General features: G+C 46.0%; 1 protein-coding gene across 1 annotated transcript in view; it reads left to right on the forward strand.

Annotated features, from left to right (window-relative positions):
- DNMT1 (DNA methyltransferase 1) overlaps window positions 1–25,751 on the forward strand; it is a 104,374-nt gene that overhangs the window by 51,331 nt on the left and 27,292 nt on the right. The window contains exons 24-32 of the mRNA XM_078689239.1: window positions 978–1,068; window positions 1,429–1,563; window positions 2,195–2,477; window positions 4,381–4,522; window positions 4,614–4,780; window positions 9,327–9,504; window positions 10,359–10,539; window positions 10,969–11,132; window positions 11,618–11,734. Of these exons, the coding sequence (XP_078545365.1) occupies window positions 978–1,068; window positions 1,429–1,563; window positions 2,195–2,477; window positions 4,381–4,522; window positions 4,614–4,780; window positions 9,327–9,504; window positions 10,359–10,539; window positions 10,969–11,132; window positions 11,618–11,734 (1,458 nt within the window). The remainder of the gene's footprint in view (window positions 1–977; window positions 1,069–1,428; window positions 1,564–2,194; window positions 2,478–4,380; window positions 4,523–4,613; window positions 4,781–9,326; window positions 9,505–10,358; window positions 10,540–10,968; window positions 11,133–11,617; window positions 11,735–25,751) is intronic.

The following is a 25,751-nucleotide window of genomic DNA, read 5'->3' on the forward strand; positions in this document are numbered from 1 at the left end:
TGCACACTGACTTGGAGCTGGGAGGGGTGACTTAACTATACCTTAGGCAGTGCAAGTTGGCAAGGCACACTGGCACCTTACCACGTCTACTTTGTCATTTTGTCTGCACCATGGCATGCAAGCCTCTGTGAGGAGTCTCTAGGGGACCCTCTTTAGTCTCAATGCCCTAGCTAAACAATTACTGTTTACTAGGGACTTTGAGGCGGGCTGAAGGGCCAATTGTGGAATCGTTTTAGGGAAGCACTTGCACAGGGAACCTGGTTGGCAGGTACCTTGTGCGCTACAATCAAAGCCACATTTTCCAGGCAGCATGCTGTGGGGGTAATCCTGTCGAGACACTGCTAACTAAGACAGGAGAACTGTGGTCCCTGACAGAACCTTCTTGGATTAGGCACAATGCCTGGGATCAATGTGGTGTTTTATGCCCTTGGCTACTAACTGCTCAAAATACGTATTTCATCCAATGGATTAAAATATTTTACTTTCCTTTAAAATCATAGCTCTGGTTCACCTCATACACTTGTGGTATTTACTATAAAAAACATTTATAAGTAGTGTCAGACTCTTATTGTAAATGCTTTACACTTGTTCCTTTGACTGAGCCCCATTGCTCTGCACCACAGCTACCCCAGACTGAGCTGAGAATATTCTTGAAAATTTTGTCCCAAACTCTCCTCACTACTGGAATGTAAGCAGGAAATTGACCTGGAAAAGGTACTTTTTTTTTTTCCCATATTTGCGGTCTGCTTTTTAACTGACATCCGTTGCATTCTACCTAAGCACCAACATGAGGTGTTAGTCTGTTTATTAGACTTTACATCTCCGTTTTTTAAATAGTCTTAACAATGTAGGTACCCTTCCAAAGAGGGGGTAGGCTTTAAAGATGGGTGTGATGTACTGACAAGAAGTTTATGCTTTTGACTGACTTTCAAAACCACAGCACTCAATACTTTAGAGAAACTTTTTTCTTTTTTCAGGCATACAATGCGAAGACTAAAAGCTTTGAGGATCCTCCCAACCATGCTCGCAGTGCTGTGAACAAGGGCAAAGGAAAAGGAAAGGGCAAGGGTATGTGTCAGTTCAAGAGTCCATTAAGTACTGATGCTGTGCTTTTGGTTAAAGAGGGCGCTGCACAACAGATGTGGCCTCTGAAAGCAGCAGTGACTTTATTGCATCTTTGAGTTAAATACAGTATGGTTTCTTTTTGCCCTTTACATTTGTTATATAGTGGGGCCTAGTTTTCTTATTTTCCCCTCACCCAAATTAGGACTGCCTCTTGGACCATAAGTTTTATGGCATATTAAGATACTTGGCTTCTATTCAGTTTAGACTGTACACACAACAGGAATGTTTCTCTTAGAGGTACTGAGTGTGGACTTTGCATGAGAACAATTCTTTGCTCAGCAGTTCAACTTTTTTTTCATGCAGGCAAAGGCAAAGGAAAATCTTCTACAACATCTGAGCAAAATGAAAACACTAGTGTGGAGGACAAACTACCCAAACTGCGCACCCTTGATGTCTTCTCTGGCTGTGGAGGATTATCTGAAGGCTTCCATCAAGCAGGCAAGCCAAGCCCCTTTTGCCTAATTTAAGTCTACAACCGTGCTGAGCAGTGTAGTGGCTAAAGCCGACTGCAGAAGAGTGATTCTGTGGATAATATATTTGTGCAGAGGTTTCAAAGTTTGAGGACAATTTTTCAGTGGAATGATGCGCCTGATCTATTTTCAGACAATCTGTCTTCTTTAAAGGAAATGTACATTTCAGTATTTTTGCCTAGCTAAAATTGCGAAGTGCATGTGGGTTTGATGGCATTAAGGTTTTTTTTTTTTACTTGTTTGCATATCTTAGAGCACACTAATGTTGACACTGCAATATGAGGTGAAAACCACAAGAGGAATACTTTATCCCAGCCACTGGTACTAATTCTGTGTCCTTTCTAGCCCATCTTTAAATTAGTCTTGACATGCCCTATAAAGACAGTCCCACCTGAATTTAAACTAGATCTCTGCCATACCAGCCCTGACTTGGGGTTTATCTGTGAGGTTCAGCTAGAGTTCTATGTGGCCATGAAGATTGGGGCCCATGTCTGGGCATACCTGTTGCACATGAGGCCTCTCATTGAGAAATCAAGTGAGGGATGAATTAAAGTTCCATCGCTGGTGCTCAAGTGTTTGTATATATTTTTTTCTTCTAGGAATATCAGAATCCATGTGGGCGATTGAGATGTGGGATCCCGCTGCCCAAGCTTTCCGTCTGAACAACCCTGGTACTACTGTGTTCACAGAGGACTGCAATATTCTGCTGAAGCTTGTCATGGCAGGAGAGAAAACAAACTCTTTGGGACAAAAGTTACCACTGCGGGGTGATGTGGAAATGCTGTGTGGTGGTCCTCCATGCCAAGGCTTCAGTGGCATGAACAGATTTAATTCTCGTACTTACTCCAAGTTTAAGAACTCCCTGGTGGTGTCTTACCTCAGGTTAGTTGGCTCTCATCAAATCTTAATATGGCAGATACCCGTGGAAAAGCATTTATAGGAAGGGATGTGGCCTTGGAGTGCTTCGTCTGCAACCTACAAAATGTTGATCTCATTGAGTAATCTGGAAGAAGGGAGACTAGCCTCCTGACAAGTGCTTGAGAAATCAACCCTTCAAAATGGTGACTCACCAGAACCTCATTCAATACTTCAGCTAGGTCTTTCTCATAGACACTGTTTTTCTACCTAGTATCAAGTCCCAACTGTTTACAATTTCTAGGTTTCATGATTCCTTGAACGGAATAACATGTGGGTGTTGCCAGGTAAACCGAAGTCTGTTGGGAGAATATGTATACGACTTATGACTTCTTTGTTTGCTCTTTATTCGCTGTCCCCTTAGTTTCATAACATTGGCAGCAGATGATATAAAGGCAAATGCATCACAAAGGTAAGTGAGACCATGCACACTAGCATATGCTGTGACGCCCCAGGTACCGATTCCTAGCATCATATAAAGCTATTGTATTCCTGGCAACAAACCTAAGTCTTCAAGCCAATGTATACACCTCCAAGAAGGAGTAAAGCTGATCGATTTTACAAAGAGCTGGAGGATAGGCAATTACAGTGCTCTGATACACGATCCTTGATCAGCTTCCTGGAAGGGGAAAATGATCCTCTGGTTCTTCTGACCAGGCCAACATGTGGAGGTTGGTTGACCAGCTACGTGCTCTTTAAAACCCGGGCTGCTGGTCCGATAAATATAGCCCACATCATGATGGTACTACAGACACTGGGCACAATGTGACCACCTTAGCTGAATTAAGTATTTTTCAGTTACTTAATAAATGTTCTCTCCTTGTGTTCAATGTGGATTCAGAAGATGGGGGTTAGAAAATAATTCAGGGCACCCTTTGATTACTTTAAAGCTCAAAAGATTGTAGTACCTGGCAGCTTGGTAAACTTCATCTAAGCAGGAACATCTTGTAAGCTGATCTAAAATTGAGCAGATATCCTCGGCAAGGACAGTAGCTTAATTTGCTTCAACAGATGAACAACTTTTCAACAAGTGAAATGCCAATTCCTTGCCATAAAGTACTGGGTTACCAAGCAGTAGTATTTTTGATTAGTAGGAGGGAGGGCTAGAGGAGAGATCTCAGGACTTTACCAGCAGATGTCTGCTCACACCCTTTGCTTAAGTCCCATTTCCCTTTATGCTAGTCCAGATGTTAACATAAAGATGTATGTGCAAGATAGAACTCCTAACCTCAGCCTGGTTGTGGCAGATTTGGCCCGGACCACCAGGATTTCTTCAAAGGCCAAACATACACTTTGCATAGCTGGCTGCCAAGCAAAATAGTGGTCTGGATATTTTAGCACAATTTCACCAGACCGTTCTTTGATCCTGTGAGGACAAATTGTATGCTGTACAAGAAAATGTAGACCTGCAGTCAAAGATTACTTAATGTGTTATACTTTCTGGCTCAATATTGTGAGGAAAAAATAAGGATTCCGTACAGGTGAGTAAAGTACTCCGCCCATGTAATTCAAATATTTGGTAGTTTTGAATAGAGTAGCATGCATTCCTCTGCGTGTAGAAGGCTCTAAATCTCTTTGGCTGCCTAACAGATCTAAAAGTGAGCTGGTTGTGCTGGAAACACTTGTATTCAACTCGTATATGCTTATAGTTTCTATCTGGGTGGGGAATAACTGGAGTATGAATCTAAAAGATGCCAGTGTTGGAACTGTAGTGACAGGTTAGTAACTTTTCTCATCGAGGTTCAATTAAACAATTGTGTACAGTAAGTTTAATAAATTATGCGGAGGACCTAGAACGACTCCAGTTTCATACTTTAACGGAATTTGTGAAGACTTTCCCTGGTGGTATATATTTATTTTTTCTTTCCAGTTACTGTGACTACTACCGGCCCAAGTTTTTCCTGCTGGAGAATGTGAGAAACTTTGTGTCCTTCAAGAGCTCCATGGTGTTGAAGCTCACCCTCCGATGCCTTGTTCGAATGGGGTATCAGTGTACATTTGGTGTGCTACAGGTACTAAAATTTAGTGATTAATCTGGTGTCTACTATAAAGAAAATCTTATTGTGGGATTGTAAGTTCTTATCAGTGGGTTCTTTACTTTAGGCTGGCCAATATGGAGTAGCACAGACACGTAGAAGAGCAATCGTCCTTGCTGCTGCTCCTGGAGAGAAGCTCCCTGTGTTTCCAGAGCCCCTGCATGTGTTTGCACCCAGAGCCTGCACACTGAGTGTAGTGGTGGACGACAAGAAGTTTGTTAGCAACATAACCAGGTATAGACTTTTTTTGTTTGAGCTTGTAAATTTGCTTATGGCTTTCCTCTTAGGCTAGAAATTCTAAACCGCGGTGAAAATATTTTCTTTCCACTTGGGATCTAATAAACGCTACTGTTTAGCATAATGTTTTCTTTGTTAGAGATGTTTATTACATTTTAACCTTCCATTCTTCTGTCCAGCAGCAAGTCTCACTCATTGCATGAACTAAAATCCAATTCTCAGGCGGTTTTAAACCATATTTCTTGTGAATTAACTGGTACCCATACAGTGCTTCACACTACTGCACCACAGCTGCACTCTGACAGTGGGGTACAGTCTCTGCAGTATCATTGGGAGGGGAATTTCTGTTTAAACTGGATCATTCTTTAAAAGTGTGATTCGCTTTAGCTGCTATGAAAAGGAAATGGCTGCATGAGCAAACATGCATGCCCTCAAAGTGCTTTCTTTCTGTAGCGTTTTTAATACAGGAGCCGCAAGTGTATAGAAGGGAACATGGTAGAATAGTCTGATATAAGAAACATTACAGTTTACATTTGAGGAGCCCTGATGTCTGTGCAGTTTGCCAAAGGAGATTACATTGAAGACCTTTATTCATGGACTTGAGTTTCATCTTTGATAAAAGCGTTCTTTGTTAATATTCCGTGCACTGATTCTTATCAATGCTTTGAACACAGAAATGAAAATAAAATTGATATTGCTAGTTGTGCTTGGTGTCAAGAGCAATTCTGAGGGAAATTGGGCATCGTATTTGAATCGATCATATGTTTCGGCTTACATTTTTAAATCTCCCTTTCGTGAGGCTTGGCATGCGAGCTGAATATGGATGCACCGGTTTCTTATCTTGGTCTTCAATGTTGGATTTCCCACCAGACAAGAGATTTTGGCAGTAAATGGGAATGTTGTCAGTATAGTATATGCTTCAGCATACAGTCCACCAAAATGCTGGTATTCCAACCCCTCAGACTAAATCTAGGCTTCTCAAATTTGGTTGTTTCTACAAGGGACTACTTTAATTCTGAGTACGTCTAACTGCAGATTTCTCACAGTTTTAAAAATATCTCTCCGCCATCAAACTAGATCAAGTGCAATTCAAACTACTAAACCTGCGCACCACTAGGTGTTGCCGTGTGGCTCAGGTTTGTGCCACCCTGGAAGTGGCCAAGCGGAGTTGCCTAAGCGTCGCCCCTGTGTGCAGATGTCATTTCCTTTATGTGCCTTGAAGTGCAGGTCTGGCCCCCTTAAGGTGTTGGGGCTCGCAGCAAAACTAGTTGTGCGACTGTGCCCTCATGCACCCAAGGGAAATCTGGAACAGTAAAGCAAAACTGTACGTCACTAGACATCGAAAAGACTATGCACCAGTCTTAAAGTTGGGGCTGTGGCACTGTTCTGCTCTCGATGTCAATCTTGAGAGGCCTTCTTGGCAAGGTCAGTTATCAGATGACAGCAGGACTCTACACCATCCTTTGACTCTGAAGAAAAGTTGCAAGGGCATTGGTGTGCCACTCTTGCTTCGCCTCTCGAGTTACTCTAAGGGCAGGGACCCCAATTAAGCTTGTTCACCAATCACTTGAAATGCCATTATGTGGACAATCTGCTTTTTGTGGGATTCCCTAGTGCAACGAAAGGCTGTGCAGACCTGGACTGTCTAGGTGGATGGCATCAATCCTGGACTCTCGACCTTGTCTAGATACCGTGTGGGATGTGCTCAAGAGCTCCATCCAACTGGTTGACTGGCTAGCAAGTTCAGCTGCCACGGAAGCCTCACTGGACTAGAAGTCCACTCCTTACAACAGTTTGAAGCAGGAAAGACTGCTTCCCATATAAAGACCAACAAAAGTCACTCAAGTTAATTGATTGTATTTTTAAGCAAATGTTAAAGCTCATCCCAATTTTTGCACAAACCCCTCTATACATGTGAATGCTGTGTGGAGCATAAACTGCACCCGCATATAAACTTGTGCAACCTTTGTAGATTTGTTGTATTTCCAAAGAGTTCCGTTATTGTGACGGTTTCTGACTATCGGGCAGAAGTATGTGTGATTTAAACTTTATGGCTTCAGGTTAAGGAGGGAGAGTGTCTGTACAAACTGACTGGGTTTTGACTAGGCACAGCTAACCAGTGTCCCGATTACCGTAGCAGTACCTTGAAAACCAAGAATACATTTTTAGAGCTACTTCTTGGACTGGGCAGAAGTACATCGTGTATTTGCTGTTACTACAGTTGACCCCTTTATAATAGACAAACTGGAGTGAAAATAGAAAATCGTAAACATGGAAGGGGCGCCAGGTTGCTTATTTTGTATGGCACCTTCACGTATTGGTGTATGGCTGTAGTTTGCACACCTTTTACTACCTTAAACTGTTCAAGAAAATGTAGCTTCTGTGCGTGCAACCTTGATGGAGGTGTAGCGTCTCTCCTTCAGTCAACCACAATATAAACAAGTGAAACCGTACTCGACTACAGGTTGCATTGCTTGTATGCACTTTCCATATAGCAACAATTTATTCATGCTAACTGACGAATTCCACAATTTTTTTTTTCTTCACACTATGGTCGGTGTTTGCACTATGGTTTTGTGGTCCGGCTTATTGAATGCATGAAGCGACTTCACAGATTTTGATGTTTTCAATGTTTCTTTTTGCCATGATTGGTTGCATTTATGGAGAAGGAATTTCTATCCCTGTGCTTTGATTTCTAACGGGTTACTACAGTAACATGTTACAAAAGACATGTTTGTTATTTTCAGAGGCCCCTGAAGAAGGGATTATACAAATACAGAAATGCATTGGGCAGGGTTACTGACCAGACAAAAGCTGGAACTTTGGATTGCATTTTCGTGTATATTTTGGAGTGTTAATAAAGGATATAGTTTAATTACATAAATGATTAAAATGTATACTTTCAACAGAGCATAGTGTGGTGTAAAAAAATATTCTTTTCGTGGAATTTGTCAGTTAGCATGAATGAATTGTTGCTAATATGAAAAGTGCATACATGTTGTGCAACCTGTAGTCTAGTGAAGTTTCACTTGTTTATATTGTGACCATCAATTATTGCACATGCTGGGGTCCATTTTCTAACGCCTTTGCATGAAGATCTTCTATACATTGGCCAAGAAGCCACCTCTCCAGTACGGAGGGTCTATGCTGCCACCACTGGATTACAATGTGGAATGCATGCTTGATCGGTCCTGCTAGGACTTTAGTGTCTGTACACACATTCACAAAGCACTAGTGCCCTGATAGCATGTCCAACAGGAAGGGTATGAAGTCCATTTGGTCCAGCAGGACTTTAGACTGAGCCACTCAGACACCCCACCTTGAGAGGTACTGCTTTGATATCCTAAAGGTGAGAAATGTGTTAAGTTTACATCCGCGGAGCCTGTTAACTTTGGTAACCTTCTGGTGGATAGTCCACATAACTGCAGATTCCCTATTGCTCTCCCACCTCCCTCTTCTATTCGATGGTATGCTACCAAAGGTCTCAAATTATATATCTGCACACTGGCATCTCCAATTGTTTTGTACTCTGTGTTTGAGGAAGCGGAGTCCACAAAAACTGACCTCGGGCAAGCAGGGGTGGTGCTTATGTGGCTATGCTCATTCACTTAACAGAACCAAGCCAACGCGGAGCCGCAAAGCACCACCTAGTAGCGCAAAGGAGCAGAATCTTTCTGATCCAGTTTGGCTGCTGAGGAATAGTCTAAATGACTGCTCTGTGGTTAGAGTATCCACCAGAGTTACCAAAGGAAGTAGCTTGATCATCACTGCTTCAGTGAGCAAATCAGACCCTTGCTCTAGATTGAATCAAGCCTCGGGGGAGAAGACGTGGCCTAACGGCTAGGGTGGTCGACCTCAAATCTGGGGAACTGGGTTCGAGTCTCTTCAACGACGCTCCACATCCTGTGATTCTGGGCAAATCTTCTCTCCTGTCTGTAACAAAAATGTGTGTCCTTATGTAACATAACTGGTGCTCATGGAAAGTGCTCTGCTACCTGATGCCTTTGTGTCAAGTTTGAGCTATATAAAACTCGGGGGTCTGGATGAAATAGCCTTGCATTCAAATATCACTCCCTCCTTGCTACCTACCTAACCTTTTTTTTCTTTAAGAGGGCTGGCACGTCCGGGTTCAAAAAATTCTAGAACAAGACTTTCTGGAATGTCATGCTTTCCAATTTTCTGGGGCTAATGCTCAAATTGAATAACCTGTTTGTTTCTGTGCTCCTAGATGGAGCTTAACATTTGGATGGATTTTGATAAACTGCAGGCTACTGGCCTGTAATATACAAGCATGTTTAGTCTTCTAGTGGAGGAGCACATCCTGCACCATCATCCCATATCTTGTAATGAACTGTAATGTTCTGGAAACCACACGAAGTCTTAGACAAGGCATGTAGGATGACGGCACAATTTTGGACTTTTCCCCACTTCGTTTCACAATCTGTTTGTGGCATTGGTGCGGAGTCTGAATAACATCACTCCAGCTTCCATTTGTAAATGGTTTTGGCAGTTAGCAATGGTCTAACACTTTACTTCTTTTTAGGATAAAGTGTGGTCTTTTCCGAACAATCACGGTTCGTGATACAATGTCGGACTTGCCAGAGATAAGAAATGGTGCCTCTGCATTGGAAATCTCCTACAATGGAGAGCCTCAGTCCTGGTTCCAGCGGCAGATAAGAGGGTCCCAGTACCAACCTATTCTCCGGGATCATATCTGTAAGGTGAGATGTTTCGTCATGAAGGAGCCATTTTTGAGAAATAACTAGAAAACATGAGGCCTATGCCTCCTTGGGATTTTTCAATTTTTGGTCAACGGTTTGGCCAACAAAGGTTCATGACTTATTTCCATTCAACCTGAAATAAGCACATAGTCTGCACTTAACCAGTCTTCATTCTGACACTTGATATCCCTGCTGGTACCAACTAGGTTTTTTACTTTGTACCAATGAAGTATATTACAGCTTCAAGTGTTTTGGGTAATTGCTATTGGTGAGACTATCTTCTTGACGGATTGGATGGACCTGCCTGGCCTGTGTCGTCACTGCCATGTGGTGGATATTTCACCTGCCTCTTCAGGCTCCATGTTACATTAATATGCACAGTACAGGTCTCCTGTTGAGTCCCCACAATGACCTGTACTTCATGATATACATAAGGTATATATCCATAATAATGCACACTTTGTGTGAATGAGCCTTTGATAATTCTCTTGTTTTGGCTAAATCACCTTTGCCAAAAGCCCTTTTGGCGGTCTGATTGGAGGGTGATATTTGTGAGTTAGCATTTACAATCATATCCCAACCAGGTTTCTCTTCATATTGATTAATTTAGGGGTTACTTCCACTTAGTTTTTGCAGCCAGCTAAAGGAAACCATTTGGCTTTTTAACTAAAGTATCATGAAATAAGTTTATGCCCACTGAAGGGCAAATTAAGCTTCTTGTATATTGCTGTTTTGTTCCTCCCAACACCTTGCTTCTGGTCTGAGTCCTGAGCGTACAGAAATATAAATTTTACTATTTAAAGTCTGAATAAAATGTGAACTTCAATTTGTGCCTGTATTGTTTGAATCCATAGGATATGAGTGCCTTAGTCGCTGGTAGAATGCGACACATTCCCCTGGCTCCTGGTTCTGACTGGCGAGACCTGCCAAATATGGAGGTCCGCCTTTCAGATGGTACTACCACGAGGAAACTGCGGTACACACACCATGACAAGAAGAATGGATTTCTAAAAGGGGTCTGCTCTTGTGCTGAAGGTAAACGAGCCTGAATGTACACATTTACTTTAACTGCTGCTCCGATTGTATTGACATTTACATTTTTCACAGTTCAAATGTTAAGATCTTCCCTCCTATAACAATGGCTTAAAATTAGTCGGTTTACCTTTAATACCGAATCACGGTTATTGGGCTGCATAGTTAAGTCAGACCCTTTGTCTTGCTCAGTTACCAACTTTTTCCCCCTAGGTTCATAATGCAGACCTGTCCTGGTAAAGTTGCTTAATGTTCAGCGTAAAAGGGTTTTAACGGCTCCGTATCCAAGTTTGATCAGTTGGAGTGTTAATATTGTATGTTTGGCGTGATAACCAAGTCACAAGCTTAGAACCTGTGATTTTATCCTTCGAAGCAGGCAAGATGATTCTTGGTTTTTATTTACTTAAAGACTTGTGTTATATTTCGGGACAGGAAAACCTTGTGATCCAGCAGACAGACAGTTCAACACTCTTATACCCTGGTGTCTGCCACATACCGGAAACAGACATAACCACTGGGCCGGGTTGTATGGAAGATTGGAGTGGGATGGCTTTTTCAGCACCACAGTTACTAATCCAGAGCCTATGGGTAAACAGGTAAGTGTCTGACAGTAGTTGAATATTTCTGCTTACTTCTGGCATTCAAGCTTACCCATGATAAATTTAGTGTAGCAGACAACTGAGTTGTTTCAATCACTCCAGTTTGGCTGCTGCATAGCAATGAAAGTAGTTTCTGAAATAATAGCAACCAACTTTATTTTTAGAATAGTACCAATATTGTATAACTGAATCCATAACCTGGGAACATCCTATGATAGTTTTATTATGAAGTCAAAATTGTGGAAATGTTCTCAATGGCCCAAGGTTCTCACTGGTGGTGCTGTGCAGTCATGCCCTGAATAATGTAATCTCTAATCTTAAAAACTCAATGTTTGTTTTTTCTTCCAAGAAACTGTGCTGTAGTCCTTTAATACCAAACCACTACATTTAAAATTCTTACCTGTGCCACTGTAACCTCTGCCATGAATAGGCACTGTTTCCGAAGTTGTGGTTTAAATTGTTACCTTTTCTTTACTCTTCAGGGTCGTGTGCTTCACCCAGAACAACATCGTGTAGTAAGTGTGCGGGAGTGTGCACGGTCTCAAGGATTCCCAGACACCTACAGGCTCTTTGGAAATGTTCTCGACAAGCATAGACAGGTCAGTTGTAGGTTTTACGGTTGTGTAAATTAGCTTCGACCAATTGCATACAACTAATGCACTACATCTGGAGAAGGCCACGGGAGTGCAGTTTTTTGTAAAATCTAGCACTTGGCTTAAAGTGAGTTAAACTGTTCAGTTTTCAGTATGCCAGTCAATGTTTGATTGCTTGAGTTGGCTTCCTATAAAACGTTCCAACCTTGTGTATTTTATTTTTTATTTTTTTTATTTTACCTAAATCTGCTGCACCATTTTGTCTGCCATGGTTCACTTTGTTTGCTGTCTTAAGCACTGCTGCTAGTGGCATGCTTTCTGTAGTATGTCATCACTTCTTTCCTAGACTAACCATGTACACTGTAGTAAATTGGCATTTGGGTGGTGCATGAGTTGCTTCTAAAGTGATTACACTTAAATATGTGGAAAGCAGCAAATGTGCTTTCTTTTCTATTTGTCTGGTAGGGGAAGGTGTGCTTTACCTTTTGGGAAGTGCTGTTTACGTTTAGAGGGCTGAAGGGAGTCTTTGATAAACCGTTTATGCTTCATGTGTTGCTGAATCTACCATCTAGTGTTGAACTCGCACGTTTTCAAGTTGACTGACTTCGAAGGAGTCTTGCGTTACAATTACAATGTGGTGACACAACATGCACAGCGCGTTGGCTCAATGTTCAGTCCCTTCCTTCCCATCAAGTTTGAAAATTCAGAGCGGGAAATCAGTTTGCTTTGTGCTTTGCATGCCTGGTGGTGTCGTTATCTGTATCTTGTATGGCTCTTTCGAGCTATGTTATCACCAAAGTAGTCATCTGAAACCCTTCTAACCTCAGATCATAGTCTGATTCCGTTCTGCCCTTATGCCCCTTTGTGGGCCCTGCGCCCTTTCAGACCCGTCAGAACCTGAGAATGGAACACACTGGTCCAGTGCTGTCCTCCATGCTACACAAAATATCTGGGCTGATCATCATGTTGTGAGTAGGCTGATTGGCGCAGGGACTTAAGGAGCAGGTGGCATTGTCAGAGGAAGAGGGTTTTAGTCAGCTATGCCCTCTACCCTATATCACCCTACCCCTGATGTGGGGTTTAGTGCAGGACCTGGTCAGTCAATCTCAAAATTGCAATTTGTTTAGCTGTAGTCCCGCGTGCTGTGCCGCCAAACTTGCCCCTCCCACCCCATGTATTATGTAATCTTCCAAGTAGGGTTGTCCTGCCTGGGCACGTTTTCAGAAAATTCTCCATTTGTTAAAGGCAAGAAAATTGGCCCTCGATTAAGTAATTAATTGCATTTATGAAGGTTATGCTTTGGCAGTGCATATTTTACAGCTTAAGATCTCTCCCAGATTTGCATGCTTTGTGCAGTCCCCCCTATCTGGTGGTTGGGGTGTGGAAGAGTTAAACTTTTGGTTTAAATCTTTTTTGGGGAGAGGTCTGTTTGGGGAGTCCCTTTGGCGTTTATCTTATTTCCACAATGCCCACTTGTATGTCCACCATTTTAGATTCAGTGTTCTGCTCTTTGGTAAGGAGGTACATCAGAAGTGTCCAACCTTGTTTTTGACAGTCAGTCCTGGAGTAGCCCTCAAGCAGTCGAAGGGTCAGAGACAAATGCTGGAGAGGCTTTTTCAGAGGTTTTGTCTGGAAGGATTAACATTTGGAGAATACTTGGTGGTTGAATTGGGATCCCTGGGTTTCCTAGATGTGAGAAAGTGGCTCTATATACTGGACCAAGATAAGGTACAGTGTGTATAGTCCACACACCGCTGAGGTATAACCGGTTAAAGCCAGGTGTGACCCTACTCTCTAAAGTGGTAGCTTGATCGAGCAGTAAGGCAGTACCAGAGGGCAGTGTAAAGCATTTGTTGTACCCACTCAGTCCGCAAAAGGTTTCACACACTAAAAGACTGAACTCCAGGCCAATTGTTTTTATTCCAAAGATAGTTATTTTACTTTTTAGAACCAACATATATCAAAATATACTGTTCTCAACATGAGGTCTCATATGAGTACTTTGCAGAAAGGCAATACATTTTGTAAACTCAAATAGGTACACGGGTTGCAGAAGGCAACACCATTCTAAACACAATTTAGCAATGAGCTCAATGGGTTTTTCTATATAAATATACAGCTGATTACTTTGTAGATTACTCTGGTAGTTCCAGGACTGGATCCTAGATTCTGTCCTGGGATCAAAGCTGAAAACTGTTTGGTAAAAACATTTATTGCAGTGATTTTTAAGAAATATGAAGCTATTTTAAAAGTTCACACTTAATAACTTTTCAAATCGAAACTGGCAATGTTATCCAATGGGAGAAAGTTCAGGTTGCAGGTAAAGTTCGATCTCGTTACTTTTGTAATCCAGTACTCTGCTCCTAGGTCCAACACTGGGGTCTCAACTTAACCCCTTCCATGCTCATGACGAGCTCAGCTCGTCAGGCACGGTTGAGCTGTGCTCATGACGAGCTGAGCTCGTCATGACCACACCCGTTTCTATTATGGGCCAGCACAGAGGAAAAATAGCAATAGCAGCTATGGTGTTAATACAGGTAAGTAATTACGTTTCAGCATTTGGTATGATTTTTAAAGAATATTTAAAGTTTTCAAAAGTAGACACTTAGAAGAAATTTCACAGACAAGCACATAATGGATTCCTATGGCAAATTCTGGTTACTAGTAAACCAGACTAGGATTACTTTTGCGGTTCAGTACTGGGCTACAAGATGCAGTACTGGCTTCTCTCCTGGTCACAGGTGAGTACTTCGGATTTCGGTTGATTTTATGGGAATATTTTAAGTTTTCAAAAGTAGACACTTCGAAGATTTTTTTTTTTAGTCAAACCAGCCAATGTTATCCCATGGCAGGTAAGTGAGTTACCGGTTTCCAGGTGAGTACTCGGCTGGGGTAGTTAAAGTTCTGGGCATAGACTCAGGGGTTCCCCAGGGTCAGGTAGGTACAGTTGGTTCACCCTCAGCAGCACAGGAGCGGCCGGATGCAAAGGTAGTTGGGCCCGATGTTATCCAATGAGGGGCAGGGGCCCTCCGGTTGGTTGCTGCTGGCTAGCATGCCACGCGGCTGTGGGAGTTGGGCTCATGGTCACTTGCTCAGGGCACATGGGGGAAGTAGGATAGGGCACAGGTTGCGCTGCCAGTGGCACTCGGGCGGCTGGGTGCAGGGTGCCTTTGAGCCGTCGGGTGCTCAATGTTACATGGGAAAGGAAACCAAGGCTGCATACTCGGACGGTGATTCTTAAGGTGTGACCACCACTTCGAGAGGTAAGTTGGGATCCTGGAGAAGAGGAAGGTACCCCAAAGGGAGGCACAGGGGGTTGCAGGGCGCCAGGTGCAGGGGTGTCTTTGGGTGTCAGGAAATCATACGCTCGGCTGGTCGCGGTTGGAGGGGTCCCTGGTTCGGAGGCTGCAGGTGTCTGGTTCATCGGAGGGTCTTTAGGCACTGGACTTCAGGTCCCAGTCGCGGGGGGGGGAGAAGGTCATCGTGGTCTTGGATCACTCTTACACGGGCCGGGCTCTGGGGGGTGCAGAGTGGGCAGGTCTTGCGCTTCCTGCCTGGCACCAGGGATTGGTTGTTGATGCAGAGACTCTGCTTATGGGAGTCAGTCTTCAAGGGGGTCAAGGCAGGCAGGTCCTCCGGGTGTCCCATGGTTGCTGTCCGCAGGAGTCACCGGGATTAAGCTGTAGCAGGTTCCAGGATCGACAGGCCGGTTGGGCTGGGGCCAAGTCAGTGGGTGTTGTCCTATTAGCAGCTGCACGGCGGATCTTGATCTTCTTTCCTTCTCGGGATCTGAGGAAGGAAGGTTCAGGGTGCCCCTAAATACTAAATTTAGGGGTGTTACAGGTAGGGACCAATAGGTCCCTATCCTGGAGTGGGTACACCCCTTAGCCGACTCCTCTCCTGTGGGAGGGGGGCAGGAGCCTAGCTAGCCGTGATTGGGCAGGACTCCCCATCTTCAAGATGGCTGGAGCCCAGGGTTGTGCTTCAACTTGCCCCTCCCACCTGAGGGGTGGGGTTGGCATAAGCTGGAACCCCCCCCCTCTTCCTGACGTGGAGTTTCCCGCCAGCCTTCCTGCCAGAGTGGGGGTTGGAACTGGTGGGGGCGAGTTGCGGAGTACAGCAAATGGTCTGGAGAACCTCAGAAGCGGCATGCCTTTGAAGCTTCTCCCTGCCTGTCCTGGGGGAGGAGACCTAGCACCTCACCCAAGATGTGCATTGTTGCAGGCCCAGGAGAGCAGGGTGCTCTCCACCCAGGGGTCCAGCAACATGTCTGCTGTGTGGCAGCCTCTGCAGCCACTCAGACCAGACATGGATTGTAGGTTAAGGTTTTCAGGGGGCATCTCGAAGATGCCCTCTGGTGCATTTTACATTAAATCCCACACTGGCATCAGTGCAGATTTCATGTCCTGAGAAGTTTGATATCAAACTGTCAGTCTTCAGTTTAGCCATTATGGTGCTGTGGAGTTCGTAATGACAACTTTCCAGCACCGTATACTCTTAATGGCATCACTGCACTTACAGTGCCCAGGGATGGTTCTGGGTACTATAGGGGCACAGGCTCATGCACCTGTGCCCACACCACTGGCATAGGGCACCCAGCTAGAGGGGTGACTGAAGTATGCCTGGGCAGTGGGTTCTGTGGGCATGGCATACAGGAATGTGTGCCATGCCTACTCCGTTTAGTTCTGTACGTAGACACTCAGCCTGCAACGGCAGTGTGTGGATATCGGCGTACAGGGCCCCTAAGGGTGGCACAGTAAGTGCTGCAGCCCTTAGGGGTCTTCTCTGGGCACCTAGGGTACCATTTACTAGGGGCTAATAGGTGGCCAGAAATGCCAATTGGGTTGTGTCAATACAGCTTTAGGGAAGGAACACAGGCCCTGGGCACCTGGTTGGCAGGCGCCCAGGGCACCCAATGCAAGAAAGATGGTACTTTCTCACTCTAGATACCCTGCTAGAGTATGTGCTTCAAACTATGCCTTAATTGCAACCAACTTTTCTCCTTCAACAATAAACATCCAGTCTGTTTTTTCTGTTTGCCTCCAGACTATAAATCGAAGGGCTGTGTCCTGTGCTTTTTATTTTTTTTTTTTTAACAAAAAACACTGGTCGACCAGGACAAACTTCAGGTACATTGGACAAACAGACAATGCAGGCATGTCTGAGTTGGAGAAGCAAAGAAGGGGGTGCACAGTTGATGGAAGAAATGTTTGTGGTTACTAGGCGGCGACCCATGGCGAGCATCTAGACGGTGCAAGTTTTCAGAATTTGAACTCCTCGTCGATAACGTAAATACAGTGTTGCATGCCCGAAAAACACCTTATTTGTCACGACAATGCAGTCCGATATGACGGACACTAAAGACTAGTTCTTTGAGCCATGCCTGTCGCTGAAGTCAAAGCCTTTGACGCTGAGGAAACTAAGTAGAAGGAGCTCAGAGTACTTCTATGCTACAGGGAAGGAGATGCCAAAAGGCAGTGCCTCAATCTGAGGATGATCAATCGCAAAAAGGGTAGTAGAAAGGTGCCCTCTAGGGAAAAGGTACAGGGATGGGACATAGAGAAAAAAATGTCTTTTGAGAATTTTGTGCAGAAAGGCGTTTTTAGGAATCCATGAGTATCTAGGGATAGAGGACCCACAGAGGGGAAATGCTGTAGGACAGAAACTGACTCCTATTGAAGGTGGTAAAGTCCTATCCTTGAAGGCTTTCGCACTATCTCAGTGTATCCGCTTGTAGTAAAGTAGGCTGCTGAGATCTTTGGAGTAGAGATGGAAAAGGAGACCTTTTTTCTCCTTGAGACACTTAGTCGTATAAGAGGAACCAGTATTTTCCCATGTACCACAGCATTATGCAACAGGAATATTAGGTTTTGCAGCGTGAATCTTTCTGGATTCACTATGCTGTGCATTATTCCGCGGTCTTGTGGTTGGGTCCGGATTCGTAGTCATTTATTTTTATTTTTTTCGTAGCCCAGGTGGGCGTCGGCGTCACACCTCCTGGGTGTATTTCCGGTGACGTCTGCATGCTTCCTGCAGAAGCTCCCACTCTTGGGCGCCATCTTCAGATTCTTTTTTTCCGTAGTCGGGTCTGGGTCGTTCCCGTTTGGGCTCCAGACATTTTTGGAGAAAGAAGAAAGGAAAATTCAGAAATCACAAAGGAAAGTCATCTGAAGACTCCAGGGGACTTCATCGAGGAGTCCGCAAAGGAAAAGGCGGCGAATTCATCGAGATCCTCGACGAACACGCGACCAGGGAGGCCCTGAGCGCTCGATGATGGACAACACGCCGTTCAAGTTCTGCCGTAACTGCCACCACAAGTACGCGCAGAAGGACCAGCAACCGGTATGCAACCTTTGTATACCGGTCAATCACGAAAGCGAGGACTGCAACGTCTGCTCCGCCTTCGCCCCGAAGACCCTTCGTGTGAGAAAGGCAGAGGGTAGCGCACGCCACCCTGCAGGGGAAGGCCCCGACTCTGTCCCTCTACGAGCTGGGGATATCTTCAGAGGAAGAGGACCACGCTGCCGCCGAAGAGGACAGCTACACGGTCGTAGAGACCGATTACACGAAGACTTCTGATAAGGTAGGAGACTCTCCGGCCCCCAAGAACCCGAGAGACTCAGTCTCGAAAAAACGAGGGCAAGGCCCCGAAAGCGCCGTCGCTGAAAAACCAGGCGTCCACGAGTACTCACAGGCCCAGCGGATCCTCTGAGAAGGAGTCCCCGGCGCCGAGAGCTGTTGAACAGCAGAAGTCGTCGAAAATCGTCCCCGAAAAGGACCGATCGACCCCGAGGGACAAGGACCCTAAAATGCCGATGCCGACCAGAGACCCAAAAGCCGGTTCGACGTCAAACTTCGGCACCGAAAGGCTTGGCGCCGAACCAACCGCCGAAGAGAACCAATCTACGCTGAACACGCGGCCGAGATGGAGAAAAAGAGAAGGCGCCTTGAGGCCGAAATGGAAAACCTCGTGCAGCGAAAGAAAGAATTCGACGCAAAGATGAAAGCCTTCACGATCCCTCACAAGACCAAGCCACAAGTGGTCGAGGAGGAAGAAGAGGTCGCCGAAGAGCAAGACCCGGACGTCGAAGTGGTTGACGACCAGGAGGAGTAAGAGAATCCCTACGATAGTTACAACTATGGGGAGGAAGAGGACAGCAGGACGGACGCTGAGTCTGCCCCCTCTGACCTACAGGAGGTGGATTACCTGGATGTCGAGACCGACAGCCCGGAGGAGGCGGTCGACATGTATCCCTCGAGGCCCTCGCCGCCGGACATCGGGGCCTACAACTCGGTGATAAGGTCTGCCGCAGCGGCGCTCAAGCTCAAGCTCGACTAAGAGAAGCAGAAAGCAGACTTCCTGCTAGAGACATTGCTCCCCACACAAACAAGGAGCCAGTACCTGCCAATGCTCGATAGCGTCTTGGCACAGGGGAAGGAAGCATTCAGGGAGCCCGCAACATGCAAGGCAGTAACTCCCAGAACAGAGAAGAAATACAAACATTCCTCAAAAGACCCACCCTACATTCAGGGCACGGTCTCCGCAGACTCCATTATCACGGCCACAGCAAGGAAGAGGGCGTACGTGCCCACTACTTCTGGACCACCACCGGATAAGGAGAGCGAAAGGATGGATCTGGTGGGCAGAAGGATCGAACGGAATGCTGCGACCCACTGGCGCATGGCTAACTCAAACGCCCTGATAAACAGGCACATGTACCAGATCATGGAGGAGCTGGGGCAGTTGGTGAAGGACCTACCCCAGGATGCGAGGCAGAAGGCTGAAAAACTGGTTGAAGAAGGGAAGAACGTGGCAAGTTCTTGCCTTAAGACTGCCCTGGATGGAGCAGACACCTCTAGCAGGCTCATGATGATGGGTGTCACTGAAAGACACGCCTGGCTAAGGATCTCAGGTTTCAAACCCGAGGTGCAACACAGCATCCTGAACACCGTTCAACGGCGACACGCTTTTCGGAACAGTTGATGAGAAGCTCAGCCAACTGAAGGATAACGAAACTGCAAGGTCCATGGGAGCATTGTAGTTCAGAGGCAGCAAAAGAGGCACACCGTCACGGAGGCCTGGTGGGAGAGGTGGCAACCAGCCAGATACATCACACCAGGCTTTCCAACAAATGCACCAGGCAGACTCGCAGGGTCAGCAGAAGCAGTCCTGGCAGTACCAACAAAGAGGCCAGTCCTTTTGAGGGAGAGGAAATGGACGTGGCCAGATTAGAAGAGGGGGACAGCAGCCCGCTTCTAAGTGACTTCAAAAAACTCCGTACGCCCACCCACAGAAAAGATCCCAGGGGGCAGCACGTACAGAGGGATCAAGACAAGATAGACGTCTACGACCACATAACACCAGTGGGAGGAAGATTAAGATTTTACCTCCTGGAATGGAGAGAAATAACAGACCGATGGATCCTCAACATCATCCAATTCGGATACTGCATAGAGTTGGAGGGAAGGCCAACAAGCAGAAAACCAAAAAGACAACTAGCAAGCAAACAGCTAGAGTGTCTTCAGGAAGAGGCGAAGGAACTCCTGCGGAAGCAGGCCATAGAAAGGGTACCCTTCAAGGAAAGAAACACAGGAATATACTCTACGTACTTCCTGGTGCCAAAGGTAGACGAGACAATTTGACCCATTCTGGACCTAAGATTCCTGAACAAATTCATAAGAACACAAATTCAAAATGACATCCCTGCAAGAGGTACTCCCGCAATTGCAGATCTGGGACTTCATGGTCACAATAGACCTCAAAGACGCCTACCTGCACATCCCAATGAACAGAAAGCACAAGCATATGCTCAGGTTCATCATCGGAGAAAGCCACTACCAGTTAACGACACTAGCCTTCGGGCTAAAATCAGCACCGAGGGTCTTCACAAAGTGCCTCGCAGCAGTCGCAGCGCACCTACGAAGGCAAGGAATACACGTATACCCTTACCTAGACGACTGGCTGGTGAAAGCAAACTCGTACCAGAAATGCAAGCAGCACGCACATACAGTGACGAGCACGCTCATAAGCCTGGGGTTCTCCATCCATTGGAAGAAATCATCAATGGAGCCGGAACAAGTGAAGATCTTCCTGGGAGCACAGATCAACACCTTACAGGGCAAGGTGTTCCCCAACGAGAAGAGGGCGAGAGCGCTGGTGAAAGAAACTCGCCTCTACCGGAAGGGACAAGCTCGGACAGTGAGGACTGCGAGCAAGATCATGGGGATGATGGCATCATGCATCCACCTGGTACCGAATGTACGTCTCCACATGAGACCCATTCAAGAATGGCTACAGGAGCAATGGTCACAAGCTACAGGCAGTTGGGAGGATCTAGTGGTTGTAACGCACGCAGTGCAGAAGGAGATGACATGGTGGACCATGGAGAACATAACGAGGGGGAAGCCTCTAACGCCCCCAACGCCAACAGTGATCATCACCACAGACTCATCCCTGAAGGGATGGGGCGCTCAGATGGAAGAGCTCAAGGTGAGGGGACCGTGGACGCCAACAGATGCGGCAAAGCACATCAATTACCTAGAATTGAAGACAATCTTCCTTGCACTGAAAGCTTTCCAAACAAGACTGTACGAACACAAGGTGCTGCTACAAACAGACAACACCACCACGATGTTCTACATCAACAAGCAGGGGGGCACACAGTCAGCCCCGCTTTCAGCGCTGGCGCAGGAGATATGGATGGGCCATCCCTCTCAAAATAGACCTGCTAGCCATACACCTACCAGGGAAAGACAACATACAGGCAGATTAGCTCAGCAGACAGACATCTGCATCCCACGAGTGGGAGCTCAATGCTCAGGAGACAAGGCAGCTGTTCGACAGATGGGTAACACCATCAGTGGACCTGTTTGCCACACGCCGGAATGCAAAATGCCAAAACTTTGCATCCAGACAGCCTGAGGAGAGGTCACTGGGGAATGCCCTATGGATAGATTGGTCAAGGACATTTGCTTACGCCTTTCCCCCGATACCACTGATGCACAGAGTACTGAGCAAGTGCAGAGCGAGCAACATGACCCTGATACTGGTCGCGCCACAGTGGGCCAGGCAGACATGGTACTCGCAGATCATGGAGATGACAGTGTGCACCCCACAGATTCGGCAAGAGGAAGGACCTATTCTCCATGCAGAACGGAGAGGTGCTACACCAGAGCCAAAGAGCCTAAGCCTAGTAGCGTGGCTCCTGAGGACATGGAGTTTGCACACTTGAGAATGCCAGAAAGCACCCTGAGGGTCCTTCGGGAGGCACGAAGGCCCAGCACTCGGTAGTGCTACACTGCGAAATGGAAAAGATTCACAATGTGGTGCACGAAAGAAAGACTTCACAATAAAATGAAGGACTCCACAGTGCTAAAGTACCTGACACACTTGCTGGAGAGGAACCTTAGCTCATCTTCGTTAAGAGTTCACTTGGCAGCGATAGTCGCCTACACAAGGGGAGAAACGTGCAGGAGTTTCTTCACATCACAGGTGGTGAAGAGATTCCTAGAAGGAGAGAAGGATCGCACCACCCAAGCGGGTGCCGCCACCTGCATGGAACTTAAACATAGTCCTAACGGAACTCATGAAAGAGCCTTTTGAACCACTTCACAAGGCCTCCCTAAAGATGCTAACTATGAAAACAGCTTTCCTGGTTGCAATAACGTCCTTACGCAGAGTAAGCGAGCTTCAGGCACTGACGCTACAAGAACCCTACATACAAATACACCATGATAGGGTTGTGATGAGGACTGACCCACACTTCATGCCGAAGGTGGTATCCAAATTCCACATGAACCAGTCCATACAGATACCGAGTTTTTTCCAAAAACCAACAACTAGCGCAGAGCGAGCTCTGCACACCCTGGACGCCAGAAGGGCAGTCATGCACTACATTGAGAGGACGAAGGGACACAGGAAGACAAAAAAGTTCTTAGTGTCATTCGCAAAGAGTTTCATGGGAAAAGCAGTAACCAAAAAGACTATTGCACGATGGATCGCACAGACAATTCAACTCTGCCACAAACGGGCAGGACAAGAGCTAGCAGAGGGGACACGTGCCCACTCCACTAGGAAAAAGGGTGCTACAATAGCTTTCCTGGCTAACACACCCATACAGGACATATGCCTGGCGGCAACATGGGCTTCGGTGCACACGTTCACGAAGCACTACTGCGTGGATATACAGATGAACAAGGAAGCACAAGTCGGACAGAAGGTGCTCCAGCACATATTCAATAGCCAACGCTCATCTTCCACCCAGCCGCCACAAATGAGAAACCGCTACAAAATCTATGCACAGCATAGTGAATCCAGAAAGATTCACGCTGCAAAACGAATAGTTTTCTTACCTGTCGGTGTAGTTTTGAAGCTTGAAGATCTTTCTGGATTCACTAGCGAACCCACCCACCTCCGCCAGAAAGATGAGGCTGGAGAGAGATGAGGTGGTTAAAAAAACTTAAAAGTACAAAGCGGTAAAATATCACCTAAATAAAGAACATTGCCATTACTTCGGAAACGAGAGAAACCCGGAAAAAAAGAACCCGAAGATGGCGCCCAAGAGTGGGAGCTTCCGCAGGAAGCATGCCGACGTCATCGGAAATACACCCAGGAGGTGTGACGCCCACCTGGGCTACGAAAAAAAAAAAAAGAAAAGACTACGAATCCGGACCCAACCACAAGACCGCGGAATAATGCACAGCATAGTGAATCCAGAAAGATCTTCAAGCTGCAAAACTACACCGACAGGTAAGACTATTCGTTTTTGATAAAGCAGTGACATCCAAGGCAGTTACACCACTGAGAGAAGATACAGGTCCTCAGGTCAAGGCAGGACCCAAAATATTCAAGGGTCCTGTAGCACCAGACTCACGATTGCTCTTTTTCTTGCTGTGGAGACCATTACCTCTGCATCCATTGGACTTCCCTCAGATAAGGACATTAAGAGGATGGAGGCATTTGGAAGGGAGATGGAAAGCTGCTAAATAGACATGTTGAATACTGGGAAGACATGGAAGACTCTCACCTCCCAGTGGAATACCGTATAGGAGCATTATTGAAAGGGAGAGACACTGCAATTTGATGCCTGAAGTCAGCCTTTGATGCTTCTGATAGAACAGGTAGGCAAGTGGGAACCGGGGCAGTCCTGAGGACCTGCATGGATATGGATATCTGGGTTTAAACACTAGGTACAGTCTTCAGTCATTGACAAACCCTCTCATAGGAAACTAGTCTAGTTAGACTGCTGATGCCATGGTCGACCTTCCGGTCTTTAAACCTCCCTTTTTAAAAGGGGCAGTTTTCCCGTTAAAAGGGGGCAAGGAAGACCAGTGTTTACATCACAAAACCAAAATCAGCCAGGATCTAGACAATTTCAAGGCCATGGACTGTAACCACAACTCCCTTTGAGGCTTCAGAGTGGCTCTAACTTCACTCCCCACCCACCCTAGTCACAACACGTATAAGGGGGAGGGGTGAGATAAAGGACTTCTTAAAGCTGGTGTGAGTGCCTCTTTTGACATGGTTAGCCCCCACTTTTTGCCTGGTATGTAGTGCACAGGGTCCCTGCCTTTCCAATTCCCCTGTGCCAGTGCTTCTTCCCTAAAACACAAGTGGCCCTGCAGGTCCATGCAAGTCCCTAGTAAATGGTATGTGGTTACCTAGGGCGTTGAGACTTTAGAATCCCCTAGGGACACCTCACCTAGGCCATGCAGACTGCCATTGCAGTATGCATGGCCTGGTGCAGGCAAAGTCGACATGGCACACTGCCTGTGTGACATGCCAACTAGTACTGCCTGAAGTATAGGTAAGTTGCCCCTTGAAGGCCTTCCAGCCGTAAGGAAGGTGCACTATACCACAGGTGTGGGCAAATCTTCATGAGTGGATATGACCCTACAATATTGAAGGTCTATCTAAGATTTTATAGGTGCCAGGGAAGCCAAAGAAAGTACATGGACTGGAAGCTCAAACTCTAGTTTCCCCAGCACTATGATGGCTTCTCTGAAGCCATGAGCGTTTGGTAGTAAACTACTCTTTTTCAATAAACCCACACTGATGCTAGTGTGGGATATATTGTACCATGTTCTCGGAGGGCACCTCTGAGGTGCCCCCTGAGAACCAGCCCTGTTTTGGTCAGACTGGCTGTAGGCGGGAAGCCTGCTGCCACCACCAGGCATGTTTCTGGGCCCCTGGGTGGACAGCCTCTGCTCTCTAGGACTAGAAACCATGCACATCCTGCTCAGAGGCGTCACTGCTCATTCCCTGGGCCTGTGAGCTGAACACAGTGCCCCTACGACCCCCTACATCTCCACTTACCTCCGATGCCACTGGTCTCCATCCTACAGCCTCGATCAGATGCCTGCAGCCTGTTTGTCCGAAGCAAGTTCTCCATTGAACAGTATTGGGCGCCCGACGCTGTATTTATACCCTGCACCCGGCCACCCCTGTGCTGCTGCTGTCTGGTGCTGCTCTGTGCCCACCCCTTCCACCTTTGCTTGCGCTAACTCCCAAAACTTGGCCCCTGCAACTGATTTACCTACCCGCAAACAGTGTGACTTCGAGCACCCCCTGTCTTCATTACAATGCATTGTCTACTTTTGAAAAGTGTGTTTTGATAGACCTTTCCTGGATAAAGGTACGTAATAAAATTGGTTGTGGTATGTAGACATACCACACTGAGTAAGAAAAGTAATCTGGAAAATAATTTAACTAATACTCACAAAGTAACTACAGTACTTTCAACTGTTTCTGAACATTTGACCTACCTGTAACAACCAATTGCATTCAACTGTATTCTTGCAAAGTTCTATTCTACTTTCCTGTGCCAAGTCCTGCTTGGTTCTAGAAATAAAACTAATATATTTTTATACAAAACATATTGGTCAGAGTTCAGTCTTTGAGTGTGACATAATTTCTTGCCTGTGTGTACAATAAATGCTTAACACTACCCTTTGGTAAAGCCTTACTGCTAGCCCACACTACTACAAATAGAGTAAGGTATCTACTTTCCCCTCTGTAAGACTT

Source organism: Lissotriton helveticus, chromosome 1_1, assembly GCF_964261635.1.
Source record: "Lissotriton helveticus chromosome 1_1, aLisHel1.1, whole genome shotgun sequence".
NCBI lineage: Eukaryota > Metazoa > Chordata > Amphibia > Caudata > Salamandridae > Lissotriton > Lissotriton helveticus.